Consider the following 25,866-nt stretch of genomic DNA (forward strand, 5'->3'; position numbering starts at 1 on the left):
GGTGGCCACGACGTGCGCACCGAAGAGAGCTTTCCGAATTGCGGTCATATGCGCGAAACGGATACTCGTAGCCAAAGTTATGGCCAAATTACTGCAGCGCACACGGAAATTGCTCCAATTAGGCTAAATTATGATTTCTTGCCAATTTTGCGCTGATCCGCCTGCTCCAGGTATTTCAGCGCCATTATTGTGCAATCTGACAGCTCAGCGTCATCAGACTCGGATCCTCCTGCATCAGAAATCCTTGGTGTCTCACTCTCATCCCACTCCTATTACATCATTATCTACGTGGACTAATAATGTTGTTAAGAAAATCAGGGTCCCACTAAACTCTCCCTAATATCTCTCACATTATTGGTCCACGTAAACAAGGGTGGGATAAGAGTGAGATGAGAGTGGAACACCAAGCATTTCTCTATATTCAAAGATTGATGAGCACTGCCACATGAGTTCAATAAAATATAGGATGTGATATTTACCTGCGTACATGCCTCCTCCATTTCTCTTTTCTCATCTCAAGAATCCCTCCACATAGGGGCGGAGGTAGGAAGGAGCTTGGGGGGCCTTTACCCCTAATTTTATTTTATTTTATTATTATTTATTTATTTTTTTTATTTTTTTTTTAGTTTTGGACCTCTTAAATTTCTTTTTTCAATTGCCCCTCCCCTTCACCTCCCAATTTTTTTTTCCTACTCTTGGAATTTTTTTATTTTTTTTCAAAAGTCCTAGTTGCCCGCCTTCAAAAACTCATCAAGGGGCAAATATTTTTCAAGAAGATCGAGTTTCATGAGTCACACTATGTTCTGCCATTTTTCATTAGTTCTTTTAACCTAAAACCAGTCACCAGCCAGCCAAAGGTCGGGGAAGATAGGTTAAAGATGAAATATTTTTAAAACTCACCATTTTGTTTAACAAAACGTTGAAAGAATGACACTTAAAGACTGACTTGTCTTTTAATAGATTGAAGACTTAAAAGACTTGTCTTTTAATGAGATTTGTCTTTTAATAGGTTGAAGACTAACGAGACTTGTCTTCTAGTAGATTTGATAGAAGGACATGTCTAAAGTAATGGGACTTGTCTTTTAATAGATTTGAAAGAAGAACACGTCTAAAGCAATGACATAGGTCTAAATTAAGACTTAGCTTTAAGGACTTTTCTTAGGTAGTATATATTACATTTAAAATACCTTTAAAATTATTTGTAACCCTCATTGCCATATTTGTGATTCTTCATTGTCATTCCTAAAAGTTGTCGTTCAAGTTTCAACAATTCTTGAATTTGGGATTTGTGATTTCTTCAGAGAGTATTACTTTCTACTTGAAGTCTTCAACAATTCAAATCAATTGCTTAACTATTTTGTTTTAGAGCTTGAGAGGTATGCAATTAAACTTTTACATTGATTAATTTTTTATATTTAAATTGTTCTTTTAAATTAATTGTTTAGGAATATATATCTATTTGAAATTTTACATATTTTAATTGTATAAAATATATAATTCTAGTTACATGTGATTATGAAGAACAATAGTAATTCCTTTGAACTCCAATCAAATTCTAAACGAGCTCTTGTCGAGATAGATTTAGTAAATCTGCCAAGAGATCCTTGCTTAAGAAAAAAAAATTCTGATTACCATCCGAGTGATAGAAATCAAATTCGAAGAGCATATCTACAAAAAAGACCTTGTCAACCTAATTATGATTTTCCAAAAAGACAATTGGGAAAAACATGGCGTCGTTTTAGTCCAACATATTTTATAGAATATGCTGATTGGCTGGAATATAGTATTTTAGAAGATGTTGCGTACGGCTTATTTTTGTTATCTCTTTAGACCAGACACTAGAAATCAAGCTAGACCAGACACTAGGAATCAAGTAGGAGGAGACTCATTTGTCACTTAAGAGTTTGAAAATTGGAAAAAGAAATAGAAGTTATAGAGCCATATGGGTCTCACAATAGTGCACATAATCATGCTTGAGAAAAATGTGAAGCTTTGTTAAATCAAAAATAAAGCATCATAACAATTTTTGACAAACAATCAGATAGACAAAAAAGAGAATATAGAACTCGTTTGAATGCATCTGTTGATTGTATTCGCTTTTTACAGAAACAAGGATTAGCATTTTGTGGCCATGATAATCTAAAGACTCAAGTAATCAGGGAAATTTTCTTAAATTGTTGCGGTTTCTTGCGAAACATAATGAAGAAATTGATAAGGTAGTTGATGTGGTCGTTTTGTGTACAAAAATATCAATAATAAAATTATCACTCGCAATAGTACGAATCTTTATAGGATATGGCTATATTGAAGGTATCGAACCTCAAGGACTACGTAAGTATTGTTATCAAACTTTTCGAGATTAAATATAACTTAATTTAAAAGATGTTTGATTTGATTTTAATAAATTCATAAAAGTAAAAGACATAAATGTAAGTAGAGTAGTGATGACAGAAAGAATAGGGGGTTGATTTCACTACTTACCGCATAACAATGGTCAATCATAAATTAACAAGAAAAATTCAAACTATGCATGATATAGGGCTCGTCTCACTCGAGTAATCAAGAAATTACCTCTAAAGAATAAATATAATCCATCTTCAGTTGACACGGATCATCCACCTAACCACTAAGATGCGGTACGACCCATCTTCCTTAGGTATGGATTAGCTACATCTTTAATAGGATACACACAATCAATGGAATAGTATAACCCATCTTGAGTTGGTACGAACTGTCTACCTAAATTACAATCCGTCTCTCCTAGGTATGACCTATCTAACCCTCTTGATCATATATCAATTAAAACTGTTATATAACAATCATTCACATAATCATTGAAAATATGACTGTCACTTTAATGAAGCTAATTCTAAATTATTACTTTGTGTTTTTTTTTTTTGAACAAATAGCATGTGCTATCATTAATATTGCAAACAGCCTGAGGCTTAAAACTTGAAAATAAGGGACAAGACCTCCCCATTCTCTAAGCCAGAAGGATCTGACTTAGTAAAACAGTTGCCTAAGCAGAAATACAAATTTAACAAGAATGACATTTGAGCCTCTCTTGCAATAACGCTCACTCTCTAAAAAAAGATGGCTGATCTAGCAATTAGCCAACAAATATTCCCATAAAATTTGAACCAAACACAAGAAGACTGTGACTGGAGAAACATGAGAAGAACACAGACAAAACAGGTAAAGAACACCGAAACAAGCTACCGGTAGTGGGGGAAGGAGGCCAAGATGCCGGACGGTGGCGCGCGTCGTCACTGGTACCACCTAGACGAAGATTCGACGCCGTATAACCAGTTGCCACTGTGCCTGATCTGAAAAAGGCGGAGCGTGGCCTTCACGCCCACCAAAGAGCAGAGAGCTCTCAGGCGCATGGGCACCACGCACCAATCACCAACGACCTACACGACCGGAGCTTGAGGCGGCATGGGCAGAAGACGGCTGGGAATACAACTGGGGGGCGCGTGTCAATCAGAAGTCGGCGGAGAAGTGTAGATCTGGCTCCCAAAATCAAAGAAAAATGTGAAAAAAATGGGTCAAAAATCACCCCGTCGACAACACATTGTTTCGGCCAATCGCCCATAGAAGACATCTTGAAATGAACAATCCTGCCAAAATGAAAGAAATAACAAAGAAAAGCAAATAACAAGCCACCATAGCCCAAAAAAGCTAGGGGAAGGTCAGCCACCACCGGATCTAGCCGGGGGGAACAAAAGCTCCACAACCCTATAAGTTAGGAAAAAAACTAACCCCACTGGACCAATCCAGGGGGAACAAAAAACATCCTGACTCATGAGAAGCCAGAGGGAAATCACCACCAAGAGTGGGAGGCGTGAGGCCACCCCCTCCCGGTGAAAACCATGCTCATAGGGGAGGGGCTCTAGAGGAGAGAAAAAAGAAAAAATAATTCTTTTCATGTAGGTTACATTATATATTTTAAGCGATACTTAAATTTTGTTGAATTATTTATTTATTGCGTTAGTTATATTTTTTTTAATATTTGTATTTATGCTCCTAAAAAAAAAATGTGTCCCCCAAACTAAAATCTTGGTTCGCCACTGCTAACGGTGTACAATAAACTTAGACGACAAACTTACGGAAGAATTTATTGCGAATAATCGAAAACTCAGGCATCTAATTACCAAAATTAAAAAATGAGAGAGTGAATTCAAATTACGTGTTTACCCAAAAATTTATCATACATTTACCATTTTTTAAATCCTATGAAATTAATTATAGATATTGTTTCCTAAGTTTTAGATTTGAAAAATATTTATAAACCATGTAATCATTGCTACTTTCATGCATTTGTTTTTTTGATATTTTCCATTTCTCATAAACCATGAAATCATTGTTACTTTCTTTATTTTTTTTCTTAACGGGAGAAATCATGGTGAATTTCATCTACTTTTTAGAAATCATCTACGTTAACAATGATCAAAGTGAAAAGAACACCAAGCTTGAAGCTACAAAGGAATAAGATATTAGATTGCGTTTGTAGTTTGTACACAAGGTAATGATTTCTATTATTTTTCTTTTTAAATAAAATTGTAACAAGTATTTTATTTATAAGTAAAATATGTATTAAAAAAAAATCATATGTTTTTAAATTGCACGTAAGCAACTACTAGCAAGTGTATTTTAAAAAATAAAAAAAATACACATAACCTTTGAAACTACCACTTTATTGTCAATGTCTCATCCAAACTACCAATGGTGTCAATCTCTTTCCCTAAACTACCGAAAAAAAAAAAAAAAAAAAAAAAAAAAAAAAAAAAAAAAATCAGTGCCCCCTAATGACAAAAATACCCTTCATAAAATTATTAAAATTAAAATATATATAAAATAACAAAAAGTCATACAAAAAAATTAAAAATAAAAACGGGTTTTTCTTACTTCTTTTCGTTTGTTTTTTTTTTTTTTTTTTTTTCATTTTCTTAAAAAAAAAATTGTTATTTTCTTTTTCTTTTTTTTCTTTTTTTATAATTTTTGTTTTTTCCTTAATTTGTTTTTTAAAAAGTTGTTTTTTTTAGTTTTTATTTTTTTTTTCTAATTTATAAGGACATTTTTGTCTTATTGAAAAAAATGTATGGTCATTTTTGTCTTTTTGTTAGTCTTAGAGGGGACACTAACATGTTTTGATAGTTTGAAGGGGGAAATTGATACAATTAGTAGTTTGGGGAGATATTGACAATTAAGTGGTAGTTTGAAGGAAATATGTATACTTTCATTTTTTAAAAACACAAAATTTTATGCTCCTTTTTTTTTTGACGTAAAATGGTTTCTGTCGTAAAATATTTTCAATAAAATCATTTTTCCTAAAAATATTTTTTTGGCTCTTACAAGAAAATCACCAATGGCGAAAAACCACCGGTGACGAGATTCCGGCCACTTTCACCGAATTCTGGCTACTGTTGCCGGAATCCAGTGGCAATGACCAGATTCTAGCAACCTTCGCCAGAATCCGACAAACCCGAATCTCGGCCAAACTGGCCAAAATCTGGCCTAATACGGCCGGATCGGGATTCCTATGAAGGTTGTCAAAATCCGACACAAATGACAAGATTTCAAGAAAAAAAAAAATGGCCGGAATCTAGCAAAGAACAGTCGAATTCAGGCCGTAAGGGCCAAATTCTGCCCAATTTGGCCGAAATTCGGAGATGGTTGCCAGATTCCCGCGATGCTCGACTTCTTGAACGTGAAGGTCGATTGCGTTGTTCAAAATGGGTCAAATGCGTCTGTCGTCTAGTGAAAATTATTTACGCTTTTAAAATGATTTATGCTTTTAAAATTCGTAAATCATTTTTCGAAATTTATTAAGCATTTTTTGTCAAACAAAAATCATTTTTAGGTTGACTATTATTTTCATCCCACCAAATACTGAAAAATATCAAAAACATTTTACGCCGAAACAAACGAAACATTAAAGTAGAAACAAACACTAAAGGTTATTTATAAAAAACACGTTTTTATTAATTACTCTTGCACTAAATCAAACGTACACTCGGTATGTAATTACGAATAAAATGTATTATTGTCTCTCTTTTATGAGAACTGACCAGATCGAAGACGGGGAAAAAATGGGCCGTGATTGCATAATCTGAGTCATTGATCATGATGATGAGGTTTCCTCTACCATTATCTACTGAATGCATGAGTGGTTTTACCTGAATAAATTGGGTTGCAAAGGTAACGAAATTTTGACTTTCTTTGTTTATTTTCTGGGCAAATTGCCAAATACAACAAAAAAGAGAGGAGAAGAATGTCACTCATGGAACTACAATGATCGAGGAAGGGACGGAATTGGAATGTATGTATTCACTTTGGTCAATAGAGGGAGGGACGAAATTTTGTGGCGTGTCAAACAGGCACGCCACTATTATATATAGTAGCGGGTCGGTCTAACACGCCACAATTATATAATAGATAACTACAATTAAATTTGATTGGTTTCTTAATTAGACAACTAATTAAAATCGATCATACCTATTCATGATTTAACTGCATGACACCCCATGCAACTAAGTTCTAATATATGTAGAGTATAAACTACAATTAAATTTGATTGGTTTCTTAATTAGACAACTAATTAAAATCGATCATACCTATTCATGATTTAACTGCATGACACCCCATGCAACCAAGTTCTAATATATGTAGAGTAAAATGATATAGTTTGGTGGGATGATTATTATGAAATTGGCAAAATAATAAAATAATAATAATAATAATAATAATAATAATAAAATAAAAAAAAGATGCCCCTGTTGAGTTGTAGGATATATATATATATATATAAGAGCTTATATAATTATATTTGATCACCGTCACAGTATTTATTGCCCATTACATTAACACCCATTGTAAATATGACATTTTTTTTTTCTTTTCCAATTCTTGTACATATAATCTGGTACAAAAATAATAATTTGGTCATTTGTTGTCCATATATCTAGAGTTTAGATAAATTTAAAGATAATCAAATAAAGTTTTTCTTTTGGGAGGGGGGGACAAAACCATTCAATATGATCGATCGGATGATCTATCGATCCTATTGATCTATCATGATTGATTAGATGATCTACCATAATCGATCGAATGATCTATCGATCCTATTAATCTATCTTGATCGGCTGATCTACCTTGATCGGATGATCTAATATGTTAGTTTAACATACTATATAAGGTAAAAATGGATTTTTTTTTTTAATAAGACAAAAATGTCTATAAATTTGAAAAAAAAAAATAAAAATAAAAATAACTTTTTAAAAAACAAATTAGCAAAATTAAAATTAAAAAAAAAAAAAAAAAAAAAAAAAGAAAGAAAGAAAAAGAACGATTTTTTTTTAAAACTCAAAATTAACTTAAAATAAAATAAAAAAACCAATTTTTCAAAAAAAAAAGTTATTTAAAAAAAACGAATTAAAAAAATTAAAGAAAAATAAAAAAAAAAATAGAAAACGAAAAAGAATTTATTTTAAAAAAACAAACGAAAAAAATACATAATAATTATGAGAACAATTTTTTTTAGAAAAAAGAAAACAAACGAAAAATAAAAAAGAAAAACCTGTTTTTTATTAAATTAAAAAAACGAAAAATAATTTTTCTTTAAAAACAAAAAACAAAAAAATATATATGAAAATTAAGAGAAAAAAAAACCAATATATATATTCAAAAAAATGAATTAAAAAACCAAAAAGCTCATGATTGAGCCTTTTGGGGGGAGGGGTCCCGCGCGCGCCTCACCCCCACGTTAATTTTTTTTTTGTTTCTTTCTAAGTAGCTTGTACTCTCTTTACTCTCTCTCTCAACTTCATTTGATTCATTTCTCATTTCTCAGAACTCTCGTCTCTCTCTCTCTCTCTCTGGTCTTTGTTTCAGATATTTGATTTATTAAAATCTGCTACAATTTTAAAGGAAAACAAGAAGAAAAAGGTACCTTACTCTTCTCCATTTTCTTCTTCTTCGTCTTTATGGTTTCTATTTCTTTTCTTTTTGCAAATTTTGTGACATATCTCAGCTCTGTCTCTCTTGTATTTGTTTCAGATTTTGGTTTATTTATTGCAATTATTGAAATCTACTTCAATTTTAAAGAGAAACAAGAAGGAAAATGTACCTTACTCTTCTCCCCTTTCTTCTTCTTTGTCTTTGTGGGTTTCCATTTCTTTTATGTTTTTTTTTTTTTTTTGCAAATTTTGTTAATTCATTTCTTTGGGGTTGAATTTGCAAATGTCCAGAAGTTTTATCAGTTGTGAGATCCCGGCGGGTCATTTTTAAATTCTTATACTTCATCTTCTTCGTTTTTTTTTTTTTTGAAATATATTTTGTTTTGTGCGACTCTGGCTCCCAAGTCGGCTTCATGTTCATCCCGCCGGAAAGATCGACTCCGGTCAGACCCAGTACATGGCTGCCACCCTCTCCGTCCAGTCCTTCCCCGGTGGGTCAAGGATGGAGCTGTGGGGCTTCTTCACTCTGCCAGTGGCCAGAGTGGACTTCCGGGCAGTCTTTATGGCCAAATGCTTCCTCAGAACCTTGCCTCCGGTGGACTTGCAAGTGGTTTGCTTGGTGAGGGGCACTGAAAAAATGGCTGGATCTGAGAAAATGGCCAGATGTGAGCTAGTGGGAGAGATGAGGAGAGGGGGTGTGTTGGGGGTAAATATTTTTTTTAAAATTTTTTTACATAATTTTAGTAACATGCAAACACAGGTTACTAAAAATAATATATTTTTTAATTTTTTTTTTTTAATATACTTCAGTAACGTGTGATTTTTTTATTTTTTTTAATTTTTTTTTATTAAAAGTTAGTAACGTTCAAAAGTGTTGCACATTACTAAAATTAGTAACGTGCTACATTTGCGCGTTACTAAATTTTAGTAACGCGCAAATGTAGCACATTACTATTTAGTGATGTGCAACACTTTTGCACGTTTCTAAAATTTTAGTAACGTGCAAATTTTTCCACATTACTAAATTGTAACGTGATGACAATTTTCACGTTACTAAAATTATTTTAGTAACTATGGGATTAGTAACGTGAAAATCACGTTACTAAAGTAAGGTTACTACACTTTAGTAACGTGAAAAAGGGTTTTGCACGTTACTAAAGCAAGGTTACTAAAATCTGAATTTTTTGTAGTGACGCCAGTATTTTACTGGCGTGCTGAAACCAACACGCCACTAATAATTTTAGTGAGGTGTTATGATTTAACACGCCACTAATTAGTAAAGTATCAAAAAGTAATTTATTGTAGACACGCCATTAAACGCAGAGTTTTTTGTAGTGCTGCTAAAATACCACATGGTGTTTTTGATTTTCTCTTCCTTTGTGGAGGTTTATAATTATAAATATGAATGTTCATGCATACCTCTTTGTGACTTTGTCTCCCTCTCTCTATAACGGGCATCAGCAATTACTTTGCACCATGTCAGTCTCTCAAATCGGTGTTTATTCAGACTTGTAGGGGTTGAACGATGAAATAGGTGTGAAAGATTTTGGATACCAACCCAGGAACATGAAGAATCCGAGAGAAGGAGGATTTAGAGCCACCTATTTCATCTTTGGTAAGTAATTCAATGCACAACATGACCATTTCGAATGAAAATTGCTTTTATTTGTGTCACGGGCCAATCTGCATACTATACAAATTAAGTTGTCACAACGTACACTTTCAATGACTTGCATCATGTGCGCACAGGACACACAACGTACACAGGCCATAATCAGAATGTTGGACTCATTAATGTCATTATTTGATATCTTGCAGCGATGATGGGGCTGGATAACATAGGCTTTGTGGCTAACATGGCAAGCTTGGTTCTATATTTCATGTTAATCATGAACTTTGACATCTCTGGCTCTGCAAACACAACTACAAACTATTTGGGTACGTGCCACTTGTTGACACTCGTTGGAGGGTTCATCTCTGATAGCTATATGACTCGTCTCAACACTTGTGTACTCTTTGGTGGGATTCAACAACTGGTAAAGTTTACTTTTTTAAGTACAAACAAGTATATATATATATATATATGTTCTAATACCAAGTTAAATTATCATTTATCTTAAAAGACTTCAGCTGATAAGATGAGTTTAAATTTTATTATTTAATTAATATTTTAAGACGCATGGCCTTCTAAGTGGACCCTTAGTGCTGGAGGAGTCAACTATTAAGGCTTACAAAGATTTAATTAACCAGTGCATGGAAATCATTTTCCAGAAGGAAAATATAAAGAATATCACATGGTTGGCTTGTGAAATCGATTCATTAGTTTAGGATTATGTGGGCAATCTTGAATCAATCACACTCTTGGAACTGCTCACAAAATTGATTAGATTCGCAAGAAACTAAATTGGTCCATGATTAATTTGCATCTTCCAACATTTACAACCAATGATGTTGATATGGATATAATTAGTTTGAAAAACTGTAAATGTCGATTAAATATTAATGTTAATTAATTATTTGATTGATCCAAGAATATAACTGTTTTAATTTCTTTTTTCTTTATGCTTTGGATGAAAGAGAATGACTGTTCAGTTTAAGCAAAGGATTGCCATAGAAATCAATGATATATGCTTTGGGGTGTACTACTTTCAGGGATATATATTGCTCATAATTCAATCCCATTACCATAAACTGCAACCTAAACCTTGTGGGGAGTCAACCTGCGTGCATGGTACAAAAGCTTTGTTGTTTTATGCTTCGATGTGCTTAGTGGCACTTGGAGGAGGTGGAATCAGAGGCTCTGTTCCAGCTTTAGGCGCCGATCAGTTTGACGACAAGGACCCTGAAGAACGCAAGCATATAGCCACCTTCTTCAATTGGTTTCTGCTTAGCATTACCATTGGGGCTTCCATTGGTGTAACATTTGTGGTGTATGTCAGCTTACATGTTGGGTGGGACAAAGGTTTTAGCATCTCTATGTTATGCGCATTTGTTGGTCTTGTCTGTCTTGCATTAGGAAAGCCATTTTATCGTGTTCGGGTGCCGGGAGAAAGTCCGTTGTTGAGAGTCTTACAGGTATCTCTGTTTTAATATCATGTTAAATCACTGCTAATTTCAAAAATTTATACTGATAAAAATGGATGAATTTATTCCTTTAATTTAAATTTTTACTCGCTCTAGCTAATTAATGAGCTATTAACTCCTTGTAGAACTCATTTGAGACTAGATTCCTTGCAGGTTTTGGTGGTGACAGTGAAGAACTGGAGGGTAGATGTACCCAACTCGGATGAACTATATGAGCTACGCGATCGCAAGTCTCTTTCAAATGGAGAGCTCATCCCCCACAGCAACCAGTTCAGGCAGGATTTCTTAGCTAGCTAGCCATTGTTAATTAAGAACAATTGCTATAAAAAGTTTATAGACGGCATTTATGAAATCTAACAAATTAAAAGGCTAAAGAATATAATACGAACTGATCATCCAACTTATATGTTTGACTAGATTGCTAGACAAGGCAGCTGTTCTGCCAAAAGGCATGGAGGCAAGCAAATATTGGAGGGTGTGCAGGGTAACGCAAGTGGAAGAAGTGAAGATTCTGACAAGGATGATGCCCATCCTTCTAAGCACCATCCTCATGAACACATGTTTAGCCCAGTTGCAGACCTTTTCCATCCAACAGGGGACCATCATGAACACACACATTCACAGATTTGATGTCCCATCATCCTCAATTCCCGTGATTCCTTTATTGGTCATGTCCATTCTCATTCCCGTGTACGAATTTGCCTTGGTGCCAATCTTGCGTAAAATCACCGGCCACCCCAACGGCATAACCCACTTGCAGAGAGCGGGGGTTGGGCTTGTCCTCTCCGCAATCTCAATGGGTATAGCAGGCATCATAGAAGTGAAGAGGAAGCACGAATTCATCCACCACAATCACCGAATCAGCGTCTTTTGGCTGTCTTTCCAGTATGCCATCTTCGGAATTGCAGATATGTTTACACTCGTGGGGCTGCTGGAGTTTTTCTATAAGGAGGCGCCTGTTGGCATGAGATCCCTTTCCACTTCTTTCTCCTGGCTCTCTTTGTCCATCGGCTACTACTTGAGTACGGCGTTCGTTGAGCTCATAAACTTGGTCACCGGTAAGCTGAGTAAGAGCAAGATGGGGTGGCTGGAAGGGCGTGACATGAATAAGAACCATTTGGAGCGCTTCTACTGGCTCTTGGCAGTTGTCAGCATTCTCAACTTTGTTAATTACATGTTTTGGGCTAAATGGTACAAGTATAAAACGGATGCTCCGATTGATGAAGGAACGCTCTACTCAAATCAAAGCCAATTAGCAGGCGGCGCAGATCAATCATTATCTGCTACTACTACTACTATGAGCTTTACATCCAAAAACCAAGAGCAAGAAGATGATCAGAGAAAGAATTGAATGAGGTTAAGTAATCTTATGTCCATGCATGAAAACTTAACTTGATCACCAATATTTCTGAAGGTTGAGCAAATTAAGTAGTCATGCATGTCATAATTAATTATATATATCTTACATATATTTATACAATCCTTCCTCCTCCCCTGCAATCCAACAAAATGGGAAGTAAACTTTTAATTAATTTGTAGTTCGCTTTTTTGAAAATATATATCCATATATGCTCGATCTATAGATTAATAAATGAAGGACTTTCTCATTATATTTGAAGCGTTCATGAATGGTGGGCAAGATTTTCAAGGCATTAATACAGAAGGCTTTGTGAATCTGTGATAATAAATCGCAGGGGTTCTAGACTGGAATATTGTCTGGTTGGACATGCCAAAGTAGAGCTAAATCTAAGGCTGGGCATCAAGTCAGCCAAAACAGACCAGGCCGATACTACCAATGGGATTTGTCCATAATGGCCTAGCGTTGGTGGTGGCTAACACACAGTGCCACATGACATTACCTCATCAGTTTGTAAGCCCTTATAGTAAATTTGGTAGTACCTCTACCATTGCTCAGGGGTTGAATACCAACCCAAGAGGTAGTGCTTAACCCTACTTAAATCTTTCCCATCCCTAAGCATACAGTTTGAAGTGATGTCATTTTAGTTACTAGAAAAAGTTGTAGAGCCGAAAAATGTAGGCTACCATTGGATGACATAAATATTTACATATAATAGGATAGGATCTATAGCAATTACTTGTCCGAATTGCTAACAATTTGGGTAATTATTATGAGAGAGTTTATATAAGATTTACTTGTCCAAATAAATTTTGAACTACACGACAACCGTGAGTATCATATGACTCTCTAACATTAGTTGTCCAAATTGAACAGGTAATTACTGTGGATTCCAACCGTATATAATACCCACATTCCCTCCTTCAAATTTGTTATCAGCAATGGTGGAGCAACATGACCAATGCAGTAAAATAATGATTCAAGTAGAGAGGGAGCTGAATCAATGCTCCAGCTGCCAACAACCATTGTTATGATGGATAGATATATGCACTCCCTAAGATACAACATGCAACCAATCTTAATTAGTAAATCTTTTCTTCACCTCATTACCAATCCATCGCCCTTGCTTCTGGCACTAATTGCTCAATGTCGATCTCAAATCGCAGCAACAAACAAAATGCATAAAGGTAAATTATAGCCAAGCATCATCAAGGCTCCTGAAGTAGTATTCATTATTAATCGAGCACTAAAATACACGCTATGATATCAACAAAGAAAATGGCCGCCCTCAGGATATATAGCTTTTGCTGCTAGTCGATCAGTACAAGAGAAATATACTGATCAATGCCAAACTCCCAACTGATAAAAAAAAATTCCAAGAAAATATCTAGCTCTAAATCTTTCCCACCATTCATGAACACTTTAAATAGAGTATACATAATATAATAAAAGCCAACTACAAAGTTTACCTCTCTTTTTGTTGGATTGCAGAGGAGGTGGAAGGTTTGTATAAATATGTAGGATATAATTAGGACACTACTTGCTCAACTTTCAGAAATGGTGATCAGGGTAAGTTGTCATGTAATATTACTTAACCTCGTTCTTTCTCTGATCTTCTTGCTCTTGGTTCATGGAGACGACTTGGTTTTTGGATATAAAGCTCACAGTAGTAGCAGATAATGATTGATCTACGCCGCCTGCTTGGCTTGCTTTGAGTAGCATTTCTTCATCAATGGGAATATCCGTTTTATACTTGTACCATCTAGCCCAAAACACATAATTGGCAAAGTTGAGAGTGCTGAGAATTACCAAGAACCAGTAGAAGCGCTCCACATGGTTTTTATTCATGTCACGCCCTTCCAGCCACCCCGTCTTGTTCTTACAGCTTACCGGTGACCAAGTTTATGAGCTCAACGAACGCCGTGCTCAAGTAGTAGCCGATGGACAAAGAGAGCCAAGAGAAGGAAGTGGAAAGGGACCTCATGCCAGCAGGAGCCTCCTTATAGAAAAACTCCAGCAGCCCCACGAGTGTAAACATATCCGCAATTCCGAAGATGGCATAATGTAAAGACAGCCAAAAGAGGCTGATGCGATGATTGTGGTGGATGAGTTCGTGCTTCCTCTTCACTTCTATGATGCCTGCTATACCCATTGAGATTGCGGAGAGGACAAGCCCAACCCCCACTCTCTGCAAGTGGGTTATGCCGTTAGGGTGACCCGTGATTTTACTTAAGACTGGCACCAAGGCAAATTCGTAGACGGGTATGAGAAGCGACATGAACACTAAAGGAATCACGGGAATTGAGGCTGATGGGACATCAAATCTGTGAATGTGTGTGTTCATGATGGTCCCCTGTTGGACGGAGAAGGTCTGCAACTGGGCTAAACATGTGTTCATGAGGATGGTGCTTAGAAGGATGGGCCTCATCCTTTTCAGAATCTTCACTTCTTCCACTTGCGTTACCCTGCACACCCTCCATTTGCTTGCCTCCATGCCTTTTGGCAGAACAGCTGCCTTGTCTAGCAATCTAGTCAAACATATAAGTCGGATCAGTTCATATTCTTTAGCCTCTTGTTAGATGTCATAAACGTCGTCTATAAAATTTTATAGCAATTGTTCTTAACAATGGCTAGCTGGCTAAGAAATCCTGCCTGAACTGGTTGCTGTGGGGGATGAGCTCTCCATTTGAAAGAGACTTGCGATCGCGTAGCTCATATAGTTCATCCGAGTTAGGTACATCTAACCCCCAGTTCTTCACTGTCACCACCAAAACCTGCAAGGAATATCGTCTCAAATGAGTTCTACACGGAGTTAATAGCCATTAGTTGGCTAGCTAGAGCGAGTAAGAATATTTTTACATGATATCAGATCAGAGGTACCTGTAAGACTCTTAATAACGGACTTTCTCCTGGCACCCGAACACGGTAAAATGGCTTTCCTAATGCAAGACAGACAAGACCAACAAATGAACACGACAGGGAGATGATGAAGCCTTTGTTCCACCCAACATGTGAGCTGACATACACCACAAATGTTACACCAATGGAAGCCCCAATGGTAATGCTAAGCAGAAACCAATTGAAGAAGGTGGCTATATGCTTGCGTTCTTCAGGATCCTTGTCGTCAAACTGATCGGCGCCTAAAGCTGGAACAGAGCCTCTGATTCCACCTCCTCCAAGTGCCACCAAGCACATCGAAGCATAAAACAGCAAAGCTTTTGTACCATGCACGCAGGTTGACTCCCCACAAGGTTCAGGTTGCAGTTTATGGTAACGGGATTGAATTATGAGCAACATATATCCCTGAAAGTAGAACACCCCAAAGCATATATCATTGATTTCTATGGCAAACCTTTGCTTAAACTGAACAGTAATTCTCTTTCATCCAAAACGTAAAAAAGAAAACAGTATTCTTGGATCAATCAAATAATTAACATTAATATTTAATCGACATTTACAGTTTTTCAAACTAATTATATCCATATCAACATCATTGGTGGTAAATGTTGGAAGAAGTAAATCATGGACCGATTTAGTTTCTTGTGAATCTAATCAATTTTGTGAGAAGTTCCAAGAGTGGTTGATTCAAGATTGCCCACATAATCCAACACTAATGAATCGATTTCACAAGCCAAACTGGGTTACCCCAATGATCTGATACGAAAGCTGATATTGGCATTCAAGCATGCATGTGATGTGAAGTACGAGCGATTAGATGACAAAACAAGACTTCAATTATTTGGAGAGAAATCCCCAATGCTAATCAAAGTGAGATGCGTTTGACATTCTTTGGAGTGTAAGAATATTAATTCTGGCCATCCATGAGAAAGCCTTCGGCTAGAGATGCTCCTGTAACCCTGCATAATTTAGAGCAAAAAACAAGCCTACTGCATAATATTATTATTATCAAGATGTTGTTTTTGTCTTTCTCAATCAGTACTGTCCACTAGATTGACAATTGGAACTGTTTATCTCATAAATTTTATCTAGTTTAATGCTTTTGTAAAGTTCATCGCAATGCTAATATGCATGAACACAATCATACTAGATGATGGGTCGCCTCTACTGACTGATCAAAGTGGATGCATTTCAATTTTATCAAGTTTAATCCGTTTGTAAAGTTCATTGCAACTCTAATCGGCATGAACACAATCATACTAGATGGGTCGCCTCTACCGGCTGATCAAAGCAGATGCATTTCAATTTCGTCCCTTCCCTTGGCCATTGTAGTTCCACCAAGTATCTTTTCACTCCCAATTCCATCATTAAGTACAAAACGTAGAAGGAAGATGGCCAAACTGGACACTTATTTTAGTTTCTTTATCAAAAGGAATCCAATTCCATAACACAATATACAATGATCGTTACACTTTCTCTCTCTTTACAACCCAAATTTTGCATAAACATATCATAATGCATGGTCGATTCATTCTAAGTTGCTTTCTCTTCCTCAAACGAGCCATATCTAAAAGAATGGATTGCTACCATCAAATTGTTTGATGCTGCCGGCTCATTAAAAACAAAAAAAAAAAAGGGGAAACACCACTCATTGAGTACATGATGGTAGAGGAAACCTCATCATCAATGGCTCAGATTATGCAATCACGGTCCATTTTTCCCCCATGTTCTTGACAATCCTCATAATACATTTTATTTGTAATTACATACAAGTATAAGTGTCCGTTTGGTTTAACGGTTTTTCCAATTGTACTCTTTTAAAAATGCTCTTACATTTTCAAACCGCCAATTTTTCAAATGCACTTCCAAACAAGATACTCTCAGTAATTTTGTCGAGCGTTAACCCAATCTAAAAAAAAAAAACTCTATGGTAAGAACAAACTTCTATAGTTGCAATGCAAAATGACCCAAAACTCAAGCCTGACAAATCAAGCGGCACCTTCAGTCTTTAGAAAACGCTTTCAATAAAGTCAACAATATACTAACTACGTATCAGACTTGCCAAAAAAGAGAACTATATATAAGACTTGTCAGAGAATTGCTTAGCCAACAATGTTGCGACCACGCATTTAGGAAGGCTAAATTAACCAAGCATTTGAAACTGCAAAATGCGAGATCCCAACCTTAGTACAACACAACTTAGAAGAACCAGACACAAAAATATCAACGCTAGCAAAATTGGGGGGAAGAATCCACTGGTCAACAGGAGAAAAAAAAAACAAGTACAATCTCATTTTCAAAGGGATTTTTCCATTCTTTCTTTGTCTAAAACGACGAAGTAGATACTGTTTTCCAGCCAAGATTGACCCTTTTATTTCTTTCCCTTTGATATGTAACAAAAAATTATCTGTGGCCCAAGGACACACAGGAAGCATTCAAGAGAAATGCATAAAGGAACACATCCTAAAATTACTCTCGAGTCAAGAAACTGAACAATGAGTAAAAAGCAACTAATCTTTCAAAACACAACAATCCAAGTGAAGCAACAAACCGAAAAAGGAAAACAATAAAAGTAGAGAGGGGAACAGAATCATTCTGCTCCAATGCTCCAGCTGACAACAAACATTGCTCAATCTCTCAAATGGCAGCAACAAACCAAATGCAATAGGGTAAATTATAGCCAAACATTCGAGCACTAAAATACAGTGCACTAGACTTAATAAATGGTTCCAACCCCATATTTTTCTTTTCCCACAGTGAAAATTTGTCTTTATTTTTTTCTCTCTAACAAAACAAAAACCTGAAAAACATGAGACACTTCATTGAAGAATGCTTTATCTTCTCCTCCAGTAACCAAGAATGGTTTAGAGTATGTCAGCTTGGTTCACCAATACATGAATGGATATCCAAAAAGAAAAATGGAATATATGAGGAAGAGGTAAAACTTTTCTCTTGGGAAAGACAACACCCATAAACAAGTCCATATTACGAAGAAAACAGAGAATCTCAAGGAAAAAGAAAAGGCAAACAAATAACAAATTACTTAGGAAAGATCAGAAATGGACATATATCTGCGCAATATCAAACATCTAATATCATCAAGGAACATTCTTATGCAGGCGTAGTACACATGTCTAAGGGGTCCAATTCTTTCACTCAAAGTCATTCAGAAAAAATAAAAAATAAATAAAATTGCACTGCTTCGTAAAACTTTTTAAATCTACCTAAAAAACACTTAGCCAGCTCTATTATTTGACAAACAAGTCTTTTCCAAATTTCATGTCAATTCTTTGCAAGTCTTAGCAAACTCTTTCTTCGAAACAATAAGTGGGATATTCTGCCCCTCTAAGCACATGCATAGAGGCTCATTGAGAAATACAAATAGAAATTTGAAGAGGTATCAGAAAAGCATCGGGGAAAAAAAAAAAACACTAGAAGAGGCTCATTGAGAATTACAAAAAGAAATTTGTTACTCACTATGCACAAACGTGCAATAAGAGAGGAAAAAAGAACCAATGTTTCCTTTAAAAGAAGAAAATATTCATCTTGACTTGAGAAACAGGATACATTCCCAAAAGGACAAGTTCTGGTTAGTTGTACAACTTTGAAATTAAATCATCCCATATCATGTAATGCCCAATACATACCCACCAAAAAAAAAAAAGTGTAGCATTGAAGTTGCTCCAGTCACATGAAGGCAAACCCAATGAATGGCATAGATGACTCTTGGAGACTCCCCATTGAAAATTATGCCAGGGTTTTGCACAACAATCAACAAAACCACCATTAAGGCTTTGTTAACTTAAGTTGAGTTTGCCATCAAACATTACATTACCTTGAGCAAAATGAAGATTTTTCTTCCAGGGATGCACATCCTATGATAGAGCCACATGCTGACAGACACATGGGTCTAGTTTCCCTCCATCTTAATGGCATGACTGAAGGGTCACAAACCCTTGCCAAACCCAACTTTACAATGTCAAACCTCCCAGCTCCTGGTGATTCCTCCCACTTGAGAGCCTTCCCTCCCAGAATATATAATTCACGTCTTAATGCGGCAAACCCATAACCAAAGGCCTCCAATGAGCGGGTGTGGTCAGGAAGAACCACTGAAGGAACTGAACCTACATCATGCCAGTCTCCTTTTTCCGCATCCTTTGTTTTAATTAAGCTCTCACCCCAATCTACAACAGTATACACACGATCATCCCCTATCACCTGAACTGCAAACTGCATTGCCCTTGAGAAAGGCCAGATGTCATCCACTGTGCACCATGTTCTATCCAGTGGACTAAAAACCTCAGAGGTTGTTTGGTGTGGCAGGCCCACCTGGTCACTCAGAACATTAAATTTTCCTTTATATGATAAGCCTAAGCAGTCCATCAGTGGGTTGGGCATTGGCGGCAGCTCCTCCCATCTGCAACTTGTGCTTGGTTATAACCAATATAGAGCATTACCAAAGAAAAAAGCAGGAATAAATTTAAATTAAGGTTACCTTATTTGTTTTTGCTAATCAAATGAGGTGATTATTCACTACAATAATTTTTAAAAAAAAAATAAAGAGCGCTAAATTTCTAGCAAAAACAGCAACATCAAAGTAATGAGTTGAGTATAATAACAGTCAAAATAAAATTCATGCTAGACCGAATACCCACTAAACATAATCATGTACAAGAGTAAAATCTCAATCTGTACAAAAATAGCATGTACATCATTCAATAAAGTTTTGGGAAAGCTTCTAGTTACTGTATGCATCAAATTCCTACCAAATACTAAGAGAGAGAGAGAGAGAGAGGGAGGGAGAGAGAGAGAGAAGAAGCAATTGACAATTATTAATCAGTTCCAGGACATGTTTGAAGAGGTGAACATAGATAAAGATGTACATATGAACATACTTGTCTGTCAAGGGATCATAAACCTCAGCAAGAGCAAGCCCTCTGGTGAAGGATGAGTTGCGTCCCCCAGCAACATAAACCTTACCAGAGATAACACTGCATGCGAAATGAGACCGAGGCGTTCGCATACTTGCTATGCTAGTCCACTGTTTTTTGTATGGATCAAACTGCAACACATCATTTGTTATGGAAGGGCTTTGATGGGGAAATGCAGGCTCGAGCGGCTTATAAGACCCACCAATCACCAAAAGCCGATTGCAAACGCAAACGCACGAAAATCCAAAGTGTTCACACTCAGGAAGGGCAGTGGAAATCTTGGGCAGAGGATGCCATGTATCAGCTTGAGGATCATAGGCGACCCACTCAGTGCTAGAGCCATCAGTAAGAACAAATAGCCAATCTCCGCACCATCCTTCTCTAGCTTTAAAGGCGGCATAGTCAGAGCTGCGGATCAAATCCCTCCACCCTTTCGAGACAGTTTCAAGCAGTCCATGGTGTCCATGGGACATCTTTGCCAAACATCTCAAACCCAAGTCATCCGGCAAGCCAGGAATGATAGATCCATTCACAGGTTCCCTGAAGTGCAAAAATCAACAAACTGAACCACAAATTCGCAAGGAAGAAAATGAAAAACGCAAAAGGATAACAAATTCAGACAAAGAAAGTGAAAAAAATCACAAGCAATCGACAAATTAAACGAATGCTCGCTAAGCTAACGCGGGATCTTAGATCTTACATGAACTTTGGATGGTGGAAACCCCCTTTCAAGCTTTCAACTTTAACACGGAACAATCGCCTCCTTAGAATCACAGTTTGTGGATTGAATGCCTGCAAAAGCTCACACAACAAAACCTACTTCATGAAAAAAGGATTTGTGACAATCATTTCCAAACTCTCTCTGAATGTCAGGACAATTAGGTCCGAATAATGATTGTTGTACACCAAGTGTACAACAATCATACAACACCCCTTCACAAGGAGTGGACTCCACAATGTATGGGGCCCACCCCTTGTGAAGGGGTGTTGTATGATTGTTGTACACTTGGTGTACACCTTAATTTCAAAATGAAATGAGCCCCGTGTTATTGATTTATTGGTCACATGACCACGTGTGATGCTGAGGTAGAAAAATCATTTTCTTTATTAATATTGATGGTAAAAATGAAAATTATTTGTAGTAATATAGTTTTATTCCTTTAAATTATTATTGAATTGTCAATATATCTCTAAAATACTAATTATGTTAATGTCCCATCTTAAACTTTTAAAAAATGTCATTGTCCCACTAACAAAAAGATAAAAATAACCCTAAATTTTTTTTATAAGACAAAATGTTCTTATAAATTTGAAAAAAAAAAAAAACCTAAAACTAAAAACAAATAATAATAAAAAAAAACTAAATAAATAATGAAAAAAACGATTTTTTTTTTAAAAAAAAAAACGAAAAAATAGCTGAAAATTATAAAAATAATTTTTTAATTAAAAAAGAAAAGAAAATCCAGTTTTTAATTTTTATTATTATTATTATTTTTGTATAAATTTTTGTTTTTTTTTTATTTTAATAATTTAATGAATGGTATTTTTGTCACTAGGAGGACATTGGCATTTTTTAGTAGTTTAGGGAGGGACATTGACACAATTGGTAATTTGACGGGACGTTGACAATGCGCTAATAGTTTGAAAGGGTTATGTGTACTTTTTTCTTTTATTTATAATTTCCTTTTTAATTAACGTGTCATTATATAATTGGTGAAATGATTAATGGAGCGTCTGGTATATATGCAGGATAGACCATTCTAATGGAATGACTATTCTTATAAAATAATTATTCCTTTTTTTTGGTTATTCCCAGACGAACAGAGTTTACATAAAGTAGTTTCTAACAAATTCATTACTTTTTTTTTTCAAATCCAAAATTTATATTAAAATATCTTAATATTATATGGGCGGCCAACGACCACAGGGATGATCGCACAACACTCGATGCCATTGGGGGTGCCACGTGTAATGCCCCTAGTGGAGGGCTACGGGCCGCGACCACCCCCGTTTTTAAATAAATGTTGGGTATTTTTATAAATTTTGATTCAATTCTATTAAGAGCATAGGAAAAAAAAAAAAAACAAATGGGAATAATCATTCTATTTCAACTTTTTGTATTCCTAATAATAATCTTTCTATTCCTAAATAAATTACCATTATGTGCACGGAATGTGACCTAAGAGTATATAGATAACAAGTCAACAATTAATTAATTAAGTTGAGAAGTCAAATTTTTTATTTTATAATTTTATAAATGAAATAGTGTATAATTTGTGCTGGCATTGAGGAAAGAAGGATATAAGTGGTGCATACATAGCCAGATGATTTATATCAAAAGGGAGGTAAATGAAGTAGTTCACAAAATAAGTAAGGAATCACTTTCTTTTTATGGGCGAATATATGGAGAAAGCTTATTGTTGTATTCTTGATATTGTAGTGTTGAACATAGTACTCAAGTTCTTTCTCATTAATGAAAAGATCACCAGACTGAATTATTATTATTTTTTTTAAAAAAAAAAATGTATAGTTTGTCGGTTAACCTCCCTTTATTTTATTAAAGAGTAAATCTATGTGGAGAGTCCTCGTTGTGTAATTTTAAATGTCATGTAATTTTTAAAATTACTATTGAATTAAAATTCAATAATGATCATCTCAAATTTAATGTTGATTTTAAAAGCCACAAAATATTTAGGTCTCGTTTGGTTTGCAAAATGAGTATTCTATTGGGAAAGCGTATAGTTATTATTGGGAATGAAACAAAGTAGAATTAAATAGTTATTCATACTCATTAATTTGGTGATAGCACGTATATTTTAATTGAAATTTAATCAAAATTACTAAAAGAGCTAACATTATTTAAAAAAAGAATAAAAAATTTGAAGAAGAAGAAGAAACTAAACGTGAAAATTGGTGGGTGGCCGTGGCCACCCTCAAATGCACAAAGGGCCTTTGTGGTGCGACCACTCCTGTTTTCATTTATAGTTGGTCGACCACCCGTTGAGGTAGTCAGCTAGCGTAGTACTCATGTAGGTTTCTTTTTTTGAAAAAAAAATATATGATTGAGAGAAAATAGAAATTATGAGTTTTTTTTTTTTTTGAAAAATATAATTATTCCTTTTATTTTTTGAGGAATATGTATTATTCTTGAGGGAGGAATATACATTTATGAGATAAAAGAATAACTATTTCGTAGAAATATTCTATTTCTATTAAACTTTCAACAATCCATTCCACAGAACAAATGAAACTTAGAGCCTTACTTATAACATTAGTATTTATTAAACTGTATGGACTTCTCTGTATTTTCAAGAATTACTCAAATCGCCCGAACATTTCACATATTACACATACTACACACACATGGGTCTAACCGTCTGAAGACTCGAGCCAGTCGATCCCAATAGAAGAGTCTGGAAAATGGAAATCCCTGTGTCTAGCATATGCTTTTCTTCGCAACCAAGGTTATCACATGCAGACGTTGGAGAGATCTAGACTATATATATACATATTTGGTGGGCGTTGCGGTGGGTTGGCTTTGGAAATCGAGAAAGAGTGAGAAAAGATGAGTGAAAGAGGGAGAAAACTGCTGCCGCTGGCGCTTCACGTGGCGGGCGAGTATTACAGGCTCCAGAGGAAACCTCCGGTCACCACCGCCCTTCTCGCTGCCAATACTGTCATTTATTTGAGGCCTGCCTTTCTCCGCTCCATCCTCCCTTCTATCGACGAGGTCTGGTTCAATCCCCACCTCATCCTCAAGGTATTCTCTCAATCTCTTTCTCTCTATTAAGTTTTTGTAAAAATCTTAATAGATATTACCATCAACGGATTAATCAAGTTGAGATTGAAGCTCCGTAGAATCATAAGCATCTTTGTAATCCGCCTATTGAATGCGGCAATCCACCCAAATGTGGGACTGATTTTTTTAGGGTGTAATAAGAATTGGGATAGATGTTAAAATCAGTTCAGGTTCTAAATTGGTTGAACCTCTGCAGTAGACTATAGTGCCAATAAGGGAATAACAATGGATGCTTTACTCTCTGGTAAATCCAAGAAAAGAAGTTAACTTTGGGATGAAGTATCCAATCTCTTTTTACCTGAAGACATCCTCAGTTACTTGAAGAAAAGGAAACATTAACCACACCCTGTTGTCTGGGAGTTTCTATATGAAAAGGAAGAAAATTTGGTGGTGGGTTTTGTTTTTAGTTCTTTTTATCGTTTTTTTCAAGTTGTATTGGAAAATTGAATTGACTTCCCATCAGATTACTGGTGGGTTTATTGGGGAACTTTATTATGATCATTGAATGACTATGTTTTTCTCACCTGTACAGAACAGGGACCTGAAGCGTTTTTTCTTGTCGGCATTCTACCATGTGGGTGAATCTCACTTAGTCTATAACATGTTGTCACTCCTATGGAAGGGGATCCAGTTGGAAACTTCAATGGGGAGTACTGAATTTGCCTCTATGGTTGCTGCTCTTCTTGGTATGTCCCAGGGAATCACACTACTACTAGCAAAATCCCTGCTCGTGTTCTTTGACTATGAGGGACCTTACTACTCACAGTATGCTGTCGGATTTTCTGGCGTTCTCTTTGCCATGAAAGTCGTTCTTAATTCTCAGTCAGAAAACTACACTGATGTGCATGGAATACTGATTGTGCCAACACGTTATGCTGCATGGGCGGAGTTGATTATCATCCAAACGTTTGTACCTAATGTCTCCTTCCTCGGCCACCTAGGTGGAATACTCGCCGGGCTTCTCTATCTGCGGTTGAAAGGTACATATTCAGGTTCAGACCCGCTGACTCTACTCTTCAGAGGTCTTACTAGCGCATTGAGCTGGCCGGTAAAGATTGTCCAGAACTTGTTCCGGTCCCCTAGAAGGCGGATTTCTGGTAGGGGAACTACTGGGGAGAGTCGCAGAAGAAGGTCTGTATCTGACCGGTGGAGATGCCAAGTATGTACGTATGACAATTCTGGTGGGACAAGCAATATTTGTGGGATGTGTGGGTCAGATCGAAGCGACAATGGATTTTCTCCCCGTCAGTTGCGCCGATCTCATGACCTTCCTTTAGAAGAATTACGTCGTCGGAGAATCGAAAGATTTGGGAGATGATATCAGTCGATTGATTGATTTAGTATATAATCAAGGCCCTCCCTCTCCCTCCTGCATATCAAAGATTCAATTTAAGAAAGCAGATATATCTACAGCCTTAATTGATCCCCCATTATATTTCTTGATTTGTAGCAGATTATATATGAATTTTTAAGTTGGAAATAAGGCCACCAATTTATTTCTGCTGGTTTCTAGTCATGTTGTTTGATACTAATCCATGATTAACTTGGCCAGTGCAAGAGGCAGTAGAATTTTTTTTGGTGTGTACATTTTGGATCAAGATCTTTTAGAATTGTTAATGTTTGCAAATGGTTAAATTTCTAAGTCTCAACCATTGTTTAATTAAATGTTCAATTTTTTTTTTCTTTTTTTCATCTCATCATTTATTATTTATCATTTGTTACTGTAAATGATAAAGTGAAAAATTGTAATAAATATGGTAAATAATGAAGGAATAAAGGTTGATATGGGAAGATTTTTATCATTTAATTTGAAAATAAAAGTTGAGATATGAAAAAATC

The 25,866-nt window shown here is 35.8% G+C and overlaps 3 protein-coding genes and 1 pseudogene across 6 annotated transcripts; 2 read left to right on the forward strand and 2 right to left on the reverse strand.

The window, feature by feature from the left end:
* Window positions 1-7,816: 7,816 nt before the first annotated feature.
* Window positions 7,817-12,652, forward strand: LOC133851652 (protein NRT1/ PTR FAMILY 4.5-like). 4 transcript variants are annotated; one of them, XM_062288199.1, is made up of 7 exons: window positions 7,843-7,947; window positions 8,059-8,124; window positions 9,420-9,573; window positions 9,777-9,994; window positions 10,611-11,033; window positions 11,196-11,317; window positions 11,460-12,652. In XM_062288199.1, the coding sequence occupies exons 3-7, from the start codon at window positions 9,525-9,527 to the stop codon at window positions 12,391-12,393; spliced, it is 1,746 nt and encodes a 581-aa protein (XP_062144183.1). In that variant the 5' UTR covers window positions 7,843-7,947; window positions 8,059-8,124; window positions 9,420-9,524; the 3' UTR covers window positions 12,394-12,652. The 4 variants fall into 4 exon arrangements, with proteins under 4 accessions (XP_062144158.1, XP_062144183.1, XP_062144165.1 ...); XM_062288181.1 differs by having other exon boundaries at window positions 9,466-9,573; XM_062288174.1 differs by lacking the exon at window positions 8,059-8,124 and having other exon boundaries at window positions 7,817-7,947; window positions 9,466-9,573.
* Window positions 12,653-13,621: 969 nt separating this feature from the next.
* Window positions 13,622-15,696, reverse strand: LOC133851677 (protein NRT1/ PTR FAMILY 4.5-like; annotated as a pseudogene).
* A 3,119-nt stretch (window positions 15,697-18,815) lies between these two features.
* On the reverse strand, window positions 18,816-21,108 carry LOC133851684 (F-box/kelch-repeat protein At1g16250). Its single transcript, XM_062288223.1, has 3 exons — window positions 20,929-21,108; window positions 20,193-20,768; window positions 18,816-19,714 (listed from the first exon to the last, which is right to left on the reverse strand). Coding segments are annotated over exons 1-3 (1,164 nt in total). The 5' UTR covers window positions 20,931-21,108; the 3' UTR covers window positions 18,816-19,128.
* A 2,472-nt stretch (window positions 21,109-23,580) lies between these two features.
* Window positions 23,581-25,523, forward strand: LOC133851705 (rhomboid-like protein 14, mitochondrial). The gene is made up of 2 exons (XM_062288256.1): window positions 23,581-23,988; window positions 24,560-25,523. Exons 1-2 carry the CDS (start codon window positions 23,794-23,796, stop codon window positions 25,343-25,345), a joined length of 981 nt encoding a protein of 326 aa, XP_062144240.1. The 5' UTR covers window positions 23,581-23,793; the 3' UTR covers window positions 25,346-25,523.
* Window positions 25,524-25,866: the final 343 nt, after the last annotated feature.

This window comes from Alnus glutinosa, chromosome 1 (genome assembly GCF_958979055.1).
Source record: "Alnus glutinosa chromosome 1, dhAlnGlut1.1, whole genome shotgun sequence".
NCBI lineage: Eukaryota > Viridiplantae > Streptophyta > Magnoliopsida > Fagales > Betulaceae > Alnus > Alnus glutinosa.